Here is an 11,768-nt window from a genome sequence, read left to right as displayed (position 1 = left end):
TGGACAAAACAGGGTTTCTGCCTTCAAGCAAACACCAGAAGCACTGGGCCGTACTTCCCGTTTTCCCACCTCCAACTTAGCTGTCTAGCCAACTCTGTCTTGTTGGGCCATGCATCTTCATCCGTTCATCATCTCACCATTTCAAAGAGCAGAGCAGAGAGTGTCCTAATCCAAATCCTGCCTGTCACTTAGGCATTTCTCTTCACTTAGGGAAGAGGAAGGTGCAACACTAAGCCCATTTCATTTCACAGGGAAGGATGGAGCTGACAATGGAGATGAAGCCACATCGCACACTTCCTAGAAGAGTCCTATTTCGTAAAAAAGGTCACTGTGACCCCTATCTTTTTACATTCTCTTCTAAAGGAAAGGGCCAGCTCTGCTGTATTTCATATTATCTGCATGTGTGTCCTCATGCTGCTTACTCAGAGCTTAAGTGCAGGACAGTAGCATTTCTTAATCCATGTTTTTGAAAGAGTGACACTGAAGTGTTCAGTGAGGGGCATCTCCAAACATCTGCAGGAATTTGACAGGGAGAACAAATTAAATTAAAGCATTATTCCATCAATAGGTTTTTCACGGCTAATTTCAATTTTACTGGTAGAGATCAATGCCATTTAGAAATACTTTGTATCCCTAAACTGTCGCTAAGCAGCTGTTCCTGATCCTCTTTAATAGTTAGGAGTCTTATTTCTACCATAAAATGATACATGGCCAGTTCACAACCATCTGCTCTCCTGCTTTGTCCTTTTACATGAGCATCTCCTATATGTCACTGACAATATTTGGAGTGACAAGCTTTATTCCTTACCAGCCTTCACTCCATGATATTCAGGGAGCTGAGCTCCTCTAGGTTCCTCTCCTGAAAAACGTGCTACAAAGGATCCCTGGCCAGCACTGCAGCCTGTACTTCAGATGGGGTTTTACTAGGCCCTTACATAGTCTTTGCTAGGGAAGCTGAATCACTGATTTCTGATTACTTAGAAATATATTATGATTAGCTGATAAATCCAGGTCCTTCCCCATCTCATTTTAGATAAATTTTTTAAAAAGGTATTGCATTTCCCCAGTACACAACACCAAGTTTTTTGCCAACACTGGACTCCCCTTCTTGCATATGCCCACTCTTTTTCAGTACCTGTTTTTATCCCCTTGGCCTGCTCCCTAACAGGATTTGCAATTTCTTCACTACATCTTCTCCAGCTTAGCAAATAACATCTCATGCAGAAAAAAACCCAACAACAACCAACAAAAAATCCAGCTGAGGTATATATAAACAGGATGGATCCCATTTCCCTTCCCAGGAAAAGCAGCTGTCTCATCAAAAAGGTAGATTAGTTTGACACATGGAACCTTTGGCTAATCACTTGCTATCTCATCTCCCTTTTATCTCCAGGCTCATATAGATAATTGTCCCTCCTCCCAAAACCTGTTCCAGTATCATTATTTTTTTTCCTTCACATTCATTTTATTGAACATAGCTGATTAGGATAAAGACTCTAGCTCTAAAATCTGGGGCATCCGAGAAAGCTGATGCAACCTCATCACAAGTACTACAAACTCACCCTTCTGCAGTTGTACAAAAAGTTGTAAAACTGCAGTTTCAAGATTCTCTCATTTATCTTAAGTATCACTCCATATACTATGTTGCAATCTGTGTTGCAGACATATCCTGAATCCTTTCCTGAATGCAGTCCATAACCATTTCCCCATAACTCCAGGAATATGAAGTAACGTCTGAAAGGCCATGTGATGAAAATCAAATGTATGACAGGGGTATAATCTACCAGGAAACCTTATGCAGTTGACAAACTTCTGTAAACAGACATCAACCCAATGTCTGGCATGTCAATTAAACAGGCGTGCCATCCGTCCATCATTCAACCACTAAAAGCTTCTCCCTTAATCCTTTTCATTTAGATACCATGGTAATTATTATACGGGCATGTAGTTTTCCTCAGATATAGATTAAATCAAATCTATTGTATAAGAAGAGAGAAACTGATAGTGCAGTTGTAAAGTGTGCCTTCTACTCCTTAAGTACGAGGCTAGATGAAGGCATATAATTTATAGGGAAAGGAACCACAAAGGTTATAGGACCACCAGGATGTAACAAGAGCACTACTGGACAAGTGTCAAGTCATCAGGTGATCAGACCTTGGACAGCCTTGAAAATCTGATGAGAATTTCTGTCAGCAGACAGAGAAGGATATGAGCTCCAAAAGATGATAGCTAAGCCCTGTTTGGAAACAGCAAATGTGATCTTTTTGTCTTCCAGGGATTCTTTAGTAATCGTTGATCTCTCACTTTCCATTAAGCGTTTTAGAATATACTTAGAATATGTATCTTGATAGCTATTTTCAGAGGAGGTGGAAAGGAATGTAGTTGTAAAGTTGGCCTAGTATCACTCAGGAAGGCCAGTTCCAAAGTTGGAGGAGATGCCTGACTTAACAAGTGCTAAGCCAGATCAATAGCCTAGTGCTCCTGCAGAAGGCTGACTGAGCACCTATTAGAATTCCTGGAGCACCAGAAAATTGCCTTAACTTGCTAGTACAGTCTGTCGTGGGTGTGTGTGACATCATCCTGCCTTTATCAAGTGATAATTTACCTAGTCTTAAAATTCCTGCCTTTATCAAGTGATAATCTACCTAATCTTAAAACGCCAAGGCCTCATCTCTGCCTAGCACTTTTCTGGGAATGCTCTACTGAGAACTTTTTCTGAAGAAACACCAAGCATTCATAATGCAACCGTGTATCATGATAGAAAGCCCTGTCCTCTTCTCTCTAAAAGGATCAAAGAGCAAAACTAAGTTATTGCTTAAACTCCCTTTGAGACCTCTTATGTGGGATGCTGCAAGTTTATCCCTCTTGTTTAACTGCATGCAGGGGAGAAAAAGTACAAGCTATGCTGTCTTTTTTATTCAGGCAACTCCTGTTTATGCTCCCCTCAAAATGCCATTTCATCACAGAAATTAGAAACAATAATAAAGATTAATTTTACCCCTTTTTTATGATCAACCTATGCAATCATTCTACTTGGGCAGATCATAAGGGAAATCCTACCAGATCGGTGGCCAGAAGATTGTTGACCAGCCTTTACTTAAAATGCATGAGGAACCACAGGACAGGAATGGAAAAGTGTTGAGTTACAGAGGGAGGTGAGCTGAGGACAAATACTGATCATAACCTGAACTTCTGCCACCGGGCTGTATGCTGGGAAGCAGTAATAGAGAAAGGATATTTCAACTTTCCTGGCCAAAATAACTTTTGACAGTTTTAAGGCTGTTTGTAGCACCAACTGAAATATCCTCACTACACTCTATACTAACCTTCACACAGAAACTACACGAGGTACAAAAATTGTTCTTGTTCCCTTATTGGATTCTAGTTGTTTAAAACAATGTTTAAAACAAGCAGCAAAGACACAGGCACTTTGTGTGGATTTTTTTTCTCTGCATGTCATATCACGGCCCATTAAGCTTGCAAAGGTCTCAAGTTACCTACTCCCAGGTTTCTTTGTCAAGAGAGGGAAAGTAGGTCATTTTAGTGAAAGCTACCAAGCTGCTTTTCCCTTGGGCCTGATCTTCTCTTATTTGAGTAAAATTTCGAGGTTTGGACTAATAGTGTGGTGATGATGTTCCTAAGGGATTATAGTAGTGGATAGTAAAGCTGTAGAAATTTAACAGGATGATCTAAAATGTTGGTTTGTACACATCGGATACAGTAGATACTGGCAGTTTGAGCAATTTTAGTGCAGCTTCTAAGCTTCACAGAGTAATCCTAATGACTGCTTTAAATTAAACTAAGAGGTCTGTTCTCTGAGTTTCACTTGTGACTATGGACCAACAGGCTCTGGTTGAGCAAAGGGAAATTAACTACAAAGATCTATATGAAAAGAGAAATACAAAATCCAGAACCAGATAGATAAAGCAGCCTCTGGAGTTTTCTGCAGGCTTCTGCCATAATCTTTTTAAAGGGGGAAAAATCATCAACCATCCATGCAATATACCTTTTGCTAGGATCCACATTAAGTCATTCTGTAGAGGTATTCACCCATTTTCTCTGTAGTACAGCTGAAGCATGGGGGCAGTGGGGTTTAGCTTTTGAAAATTTTCTTTACCGGCCCTGTTTCAAGCTCTATGCTCTTAGAAAACTGGGAACTTCATTTTAGAAGCTATATTGAAAGCACTTTCTCTGCTTTCTCTGGTTACTTTGGCTGATACTGTGTACAACTCTTCTATGAATACTGCTGAATCTCAAAATATACAGGAAGTTTTCACATGCAGGTGCATCCCTTGTCCTAAACATTCTATCTGTCGAAATGCTAATTCCGCTGCCAGCCCTTGCTTACTCCAAGTGATGTGGGAGGGAGAAATGTGTTAATCTAAATGTAGAAAAGACAAAACCTATGTTAACTAACAAAACACACTGAGTGCATTTGCTTTGACCAGCTTGTTTGTAAAGACGTTTCACTCAAGAAAATAATGTAGTTTAAACGACAGCAGGTAGAGAAGAGCACAGTGCAAGGGGCACATGCATCATGCACTCAGCATCACTGTGCTGCTGGTAAAGGTCTAGTTAATCCAAAGAGCATGTAATCCACTCACCTATAGCCAAGAGCTATTCGCCTCACACTGAAGGAATGAAAACAGTGACTGAGTTCTGTGCCCAGTGTCTTGCTTTGTGAATTTATTCCTAAAAGAAGAAAAAAATCCTTTAGCACTTAGCATATTTTTATATTGAAGGGTGGCTGGAAACCAGTGTAACTGGTCCTGGTAGGAGCAATAATCAGTTTTCATATCTTGAATTCCTTCGTGTGATCTGTGTTTTCATTCTCAGAATTAAATGGATAAATTCTGAGAATTACAATTTGCTTCTCAGGTCTGATATCATAGCCATTGCCTTTACTCTTCATAATTTCAGAACTATTGCACAGAACAAATAGCCTAATACTGTTTCACATGAACATGGTCCATTTTAAAAAATATTTTCACATTATTATTGTTTCATAACTTCATGGCCTAATATGTGTGGCAACAGCTTGTTGCAAAAGATCCCATAATGCTTTATACATCCTAGAAATGAGATACAGCAATGACCATTCCCATTTCTCACTTGCAACCTCAGGTTTTTTTATTAGATACTTTTGAAGGATTTGTTCTTCTTTAAGACAGAACTCTAAGAAACAGCGTATGGCTAGTAAACTGAGGGGGAAAATTCAGACAGCCACCAGAGTTAGATTTTCCAAATCTTGTCTTGCAGAGCGCAAGTTTCTTTTTCTGTTTGTAACTGGGCTATGGTTTTCTTTCTTAAGCTTTGTCTATTCTACATTAACTATACTATTATTTTCAATTGCAATTATGGATATTACTGTATCTGCTAACTGCTAGGTGGCAAATAATGCTGCCTCTTAAAGACTGAATAACTTGACATAAAAAAAGCCTAATAATTAGCACCTTATAACAGCTGCTGAGACAGAATCTCAGCAAACCCTCCTCCTTGGTCTTGACCTAAGAAAAAACTTCAATCCTGTTATTGCTCTAAAGACTAGATATTTATCTTCCCATCTCTAAGACCAATACTTAGGGAATTATTCTAGAAGTAGGTGTGTACGTAAGGAACAGTTTCTCTGGCAGAATGGTTCCCAAGAGTTATGATGCATTTTGAATCTTGTCTTACAGCACAGTGAGGAAATATATATGATAAATAATTTCTAGTCACCTGCTTACAGAGGTTTCCATTCTGCAGAGAAATATGGACACAGGAAGAGTTGGTCCTTCATTCAGCACCCCTAAGAGGTGGAAACTCATGAGAACAGTGTGGAACTGTAATTTGTAATAAAAGGAAATTGTTGCTTGTGTAAATAATAACCAGTAAACTGCTTAGCATGCATTAGCCCCTTGTTAACATTTGGAAATGTGGTTAGAAATTCTGTAGAGGAGATTATGCAGCTGAATACAGGTTAACATGCTGTCAGCAGAGTGTGTGGAATATAAACATCCACACTGTGCATAAATATAGGCCTTTGTTATAGTAGTCCTAGTTCCCTTGATTCTTTAAATTCTGGGGATTTGAAATTCTTGGATTTTTTTCCTTCCAGCTGGAGAAGGGAAGGAACCTTGCAGGTAGCTAAACCAAGCCACAGGCTGGATGACAGCAATTCCAGCACAAAAGGAGCAGGGACTTCACAAGTGCCACAGAAGGTTGGCTAAAGGAGTTCATGCAGTTTGTCTTGCAAAGAAAACCTTTCTAGTGAGATTTTGGGCAATACCAACATAAGCAGTCACTACCAGCCCTCTGCCACCCTTGGCTGTGCTCATACAGGCATCCATAAGCAGTAGACCAGCTGGAGGAACTACGCTGCCAGGAAATACCTTTTTCCCTCTGGGGTGTTTCTCAACTTCAGGCCTTCTGCTGCTGGATAGCTAACCACCCATGACCTCACCACGGACAAGCTTCTTTGCTGCCAGCTGACAGGGGAAAGGCATTCCTTGGCACATAGCAGAGGGTGAGAGGAGCTGAGAGACCCAAGGCAGGAGGGCAGGCAGCCTAGATGGGGGTGATGTACACTGTACACTGCACAGGGTTTAGGGACCTTTCTGTTCAACTCAGCTGTACTGGAGATTTGAGGGACTTAATGGAAGCTGTCCCTGAGTTGTGAAGATGTTGGGCAACCAGCTGGTGCCCACTGTGGCCTGTCACACTAAATTAATTCTGTAGCCTCTAGGCCTTCTAAAAATGGGGAGGAAAGAAAGATACAATTTAGGGAATCTGGCTTTTCCTAAAAGGTTTCTGAGGATTCTTTTTGAGGAGCTGGAAATACAGAACAGCTATTCCAGAACACAGCTAGAGAATAGTGGCTGAAACCATCAGAGCTGGCTATGGCTTCATCTACAGGCCAACCAGCTGTTACAGGAATTCTGATAAGTGACCTTCCTCAGCCTGGACCTATGCTTTAATCATTAAATTATAGTGCAAGCAGGAAGACTTGGGGAAGGCTCTTTGTCCTATTGATCAGCTTTAACAGGAATAGAGAGCTTTTTCTTTTTGTTTATAGAGGAAGGATGTTATTTAAGGTCAGTGAGAAAGACATCTAAGCTATGCATGTCTCACTGGCTTAAAGTAACCATCCATTCTCATCATCCTCCTGTCAGTTATTTTAGGCAGCTAACTGTTCTATGCTTTTCAGTGAGAAAATAGTATAAAATTTGTACCAGAAATACAAAGTGTAGTTCTATGCCCATGAAACAGGACAGCAGTGATTAACTGGAACAAGACATGCCACCTGTGTGGTATGGCTGCCTGAACTTCAGTTGAGGAGCAGCAGTAATGAGAAGAGAGACTGCAGGTAGTTGTGGTAATGTTTGAGGTGAGGAGAGAGCTGTGGTCCTGAGCAAGGATGCTAACCTGGGTGGTGAATGACAGGATGCAGACTGCTGCTGTTCTCCTGCTAAAATACGTCAAGAGAAGGGGCCTCTACTCCACCTTTGACTGAAGAAAACAGCAAAGATGAAGAACAAAGGTATAGTGTTTTGGGTTGGAAGGGACCTTAAAGATTCTCGTTCCAACTCCCTGCATGGGCAAGGACACCTCCCACTAGACCAGGTTGCTCAAAGTCCTGTCCAACCTGGCAAGAAATTAAGCACATACCTGTAGTCACATTTGTTGTTTTCCACATGTAGAATACTAGAAGTTGCCTAATGCCCTCAGACACTCGTTAGTATGCTCAGAACAGTGCAACTCCTTATCAATTTTGAAACAGCTGTATGAAAAGCAATTTCTTATAGTACACACAAACTCACACTCTGGTTTTACAGTGACAAGTGAAGTCAGTGAAAATCTTTCCTTTGACTGGAGCCCCTGAAGTACATCCTTTAAGCATGAGCATAAGGCTTCAGAGAATTAAGGCCTGTGTTTCATACAACAACAGTGTAGAGTGTGATGGCAAAGGAACAGTTCAACTACCATCTCTCTACAGAAAAAGCATTTGTCAGAACTTCACACTTCTCTCACTATTGTACAACAATCCTTCAACCAACACAGACAAATTAATGAGGGATTTGAGAGCATGTAAGATAACAATTGAAAGATTCCCACCCCCCTCAAGCCATTAATGTTTATAATTAAAATGCAACTAGGGTTACTTCTTCAGCTAGAGACAATTTGCATAAGTAACGTTAGCATCACAGTCTGCATCATTTGAGAAACTTTTCTAGGCCTCCACAGGAAGAAACTGAAGGCCTAATTTAAAACACTGTGGTGCCCAAATTTCTCTACATTTTAGCCCATTCCAAGATTCATCTGCTGAAATACAAGCATCTGATTTCCCTGTCACAACTGAATCATTTTGAAACTGTCTGAAGCAGCTCATCCAGGAATTTGACATTGTATGTAGAGTGACTTCATTTCAGAGTTATTTTTATAGTTCAGTGCTGACTGCCAGAGAATTTTGTGTTGTTGTTTCCCCCAAAAATTGCATACTCATTGTACATATGTGGTTTTTCTACTTGAGTCAACCAGTTCAATCAAATACATACTGCAGGGCTCATTGTCTAGTGTTAAATTAATAATCCATAACATTTCATAATACAGATTTTACTTGGAAAAGTATGCATGTTTGGACTTTGTCATTAGGGAAACAAATCCATACAAAGAGCTTTGACCAAATTGTGAAGACTGAAGCAGATTTCTCAAACAAGCATTATAAGTTCATACAGTGTGCTGATGGTCTGGTAAATTTTTGTTTCACTGCAGCATGCCTCCATTTAAACATTTTGTAGTTTGATATGAACCTTTCCCTAGCATGTTTTTCCTCTTGACCTGATATTAATATCAGATAAATCCTATTCTTGTATCCGCAAAAAAGATTAAGAATGAAAACAGAATCAATACATCCTCTTGTAGCTGTTTTGTGCTCCATTTTTAAATATTTTTACAGCTTCCTTCCTCTGAGAAAATCTATTATTTTAAACTATGATTGCATTCTAATTTAGAATTTGAACTCAGACTCCTTTTATTTTGCTATGAAGAAGAGAATAAATGGTTACTTGGAAATATTTCAGCGTGAAAATTCAAACATTTCAATCAAATACATGGTTTTGGTAATGTTAAAACATACCAACCAAATGAGTTTGAATATTTTACCTTACTGGAAGTAAATTAGTTATTAAAGTTAATTATAAGAGTTAAAGCTGTTCTTTTGTCATTGACAAATGCTGAAACTGTCACATTCCTGTTTATTTATTATTGTATTATTCCTGTTTATTATTCCTGTTTATTATACTATTCCTGTTTATTTATTATTACCATAAGATTGAGTTTTCTGACAGCAAAAAAACTGTGCTGTGTTGTTTGTACTTTAGTTGGAACTGATATAAAACTTCATTTATTCATCCTTTGGCTCAACTTTAAATCACAGAAGTTTGAATAATCCTCCTCTTTGATCTTCACTTAGAGACAAGGCCAGTGACAAGCTGAGAGCCACATACAAGACACCACAGCCTTTATTCCCTTTAAACCAATTCTCCTTTCCTCACTCTAGTGACAGCCACTGCCACCTACAGACACTCACTGATTTCACAATAGAAGTATGTGAATGTATTTCTAGGGCATATGGGTGGTTGCTTATCACTTCTTGGTCTCTTTTCTGTAATAATTATATTGTACATTTTCTCAGTCAGATTTTCTCAAACCCCTCACGTGGAGGGACACCTGGTGCTCTATGACCTTCCTCACTATTTTATCCTTCTTTGTAAGATTTAGTATTCTGAAATAAGTCATTATGCAGCTTATGGTAGGTGTTTCTTTGGACCAGGAATACTGACATCTTTCCTACCTCTGCTCTACTGCAAGACCATGGACTCTTCACTTCCTGATACCTTTGAATTTCACCTCTTTGCCCCTTGTCTGGCTCCTCATTTCTCTGTTCCTTCCTCCTCTGCTTCCATATCTGTATGCTCTCCCATCTTCCTTTCCTTCTCCTGCCACTTCTCTGTTCCTAAGCTTAGCCAATGCATGTATGTAGTGGAATTCAGAGAGACAGAAGTGAACAGTTTGCTGGGTTAGAAAGCTGGATTGGCTTAGCAAGGAGCAGCTAAGCGAGTACGAGAGGCATTCTTTCCCTGGTTGGCAGAAGCCAGCTGGTAGATTAGCTCTGCCTGTAGCATAACTTCACCTTAAAATGAGGGTCAGCACCACGACGCTGTGGGTGCTGAGACACGTTTCTAATAATCTCATTTTGTGACATGTGGGCTGCCCCTGCTTCCCTCCCCTAGGGGTGCAAGAGAGAAGGCACAGCACAGTGCCAGCCAAAGCTGGTATCCAGGCCAGTCAGCTGCTTCTGGCATGGGAAGAGGCTGACCTTCACCTCCTCTGCCCTCTGCCATTCCCCAAAAACATATGCTGTGGAAACCACACTGCTGCTGTGTCTGCCTGTAGTTCTTTCAGAAGTGTAGTCTATTGCAGTTTCTGTCTCTCCTGTGACAAGAGTGTCAAAAGGGTGAGTTTTTCTCGGTCTGTGCCTGTGTCCATCTCCTCCCCTCTTCCATCCCCTCTTCTGCCCCTGGATCCACTCTCTGTATAATCCAGGTACAGACAGATGCACTTCCGATGTCTGGATGTGTGCCTTCTGAGAACACTGTTCACACTTTCAACCACCTTAAGTTGTCACCTCCTCAAGCATTAAGTTCTTGTCCATGTACTGGGAAGGTGCAGACACCTTTTTTTTTCCTTCCCTAAACCATTCTAATTTACTAATCTAGGCCAGTGTGTCACATCACCATCCCCTGCCCTCTTTCCCAGCTGCCAAATGTTGGCTTGCTGTTGGGAATTTGGCTGTGGAGTGGTATGTCAGTCACGTTGTGAAACAGCCAGACTCTGATCTTAGTTTCCAGCTGGTTATATTCAGAGAAACTCTTAACTTCAACTTTACTCACAGTGATAGATTGGGACCTGACTCATCACATGGAAGGAATTATATTACTCTAAAAATAGGAGTAAACACAATGACTGTCCTTTCTCTAACTAAATATCGACTTTGGCCAACCGAAGAAGCAAGGTTTGCTTGCTTCAGTCTATTTCAAAAGCAAAGAATAAAGTTTAATCTCTCTGGAGTCAAGTTCTGGGTCAGAAAATTCCCTATTTCTACCCAGCTCTCTTCCAGGAAGCACTGCCACTGGCTGCCAGCCTGCTGCCTTCTGATTTCCTGCTCGGCCCTCCTCGGCGTGCAGGTAGTCCTTGGCAAAGCACAGTCCCAAAACTGTCTTTGCTCTTCCTCCAAAATAATCACATCGCTCATACTGTTTATTTGTCATTTTTGCAGGAATCAAACAGTTTTCCTGGTAGTTAAAAGAAAGGTCTGTTGTTATTACTACTAGGTTACAAAAGCACACGGTGCAGCCTACGGCCTCGGTAGCAGCTGGGAGGTGCAGTTCCTGTAAGATTGGAGCTTCTTTCTTTCTTTTTGTGCGTGTGTGTGTGTGAGTCCTGGGGGCCATCAGCAAGGGCAGGGAAGGGAAAGGACGCTGAGCTCAGGGCTCCCCAGAAGCCGGCCCGTTCCAGCACCGTCCCACCTCCACACGCAGCCCCGCCAGCGCCAAGCGCCTGCCTGCTTTGTTGGACTGTCCAACGTGACAGAACTGAGCAACCCTGGCATTTCAAACGATGTTTCCGCCTGCTTCGAGGCGTTTTTCCCTTCCCCCAGAGCGGCCTGTGCCGCCCTGGGCCGGGCTGCCCTCCCCTCAGCGCGGGCAGGAGGCCGCGGCTCGGGGGGG

At 41.2% G+C, this 11,768-nt stretch overlaps 1 protein-coding gene across 1 annotated transcript in view; it reads left to right on the top strand.

Moving 5' to 3' along the window:
• Positions 1-7,275: 7,275 nt before the first annotated feature.
• The window catches only part of LOH12CR1 (loss of heterozygosity, 12, chromosomal region 1), a 77,006-nt gene continuing 72,513 nt past the window's right edge, over positions 7,276-11,768 (top strand). Inside the window, exons 1-2 of the mRNA XM_010004777.1 lie at positions 7,276-7,289; positions 10,272-10,339. Coding sequence (XP_010003079.1) covers positions 7,276-7,289; positions 10,272-10,339 — 82 coding nt within the window. The remainder of the gene's footprint in view (positions 7,290-10,271; positions 10,340-11,768) is intronic.

Source organism: Chaetura pelagica, unplaced genomic scaffold, assembly GCF_000747805.2.
Source record: "Chaetura pelagica isolate M959 unplaced genomic scaffold, ChaPel_1.0 scaffold479, whole genome shotgun sequence".
Classification (NCBI taxonomy): domain Eukaryota; kingdom Metazoa; phylum Chordata; class Aves; order Apodiformes; family Apodidae; genus Chaetura; species Chaetura pelagica.
The sequence above is the reverse complement of the archived record's forward strand: the minus strand, read 5'-3'. Positions and strand labels throughout refer to the sequence as shown.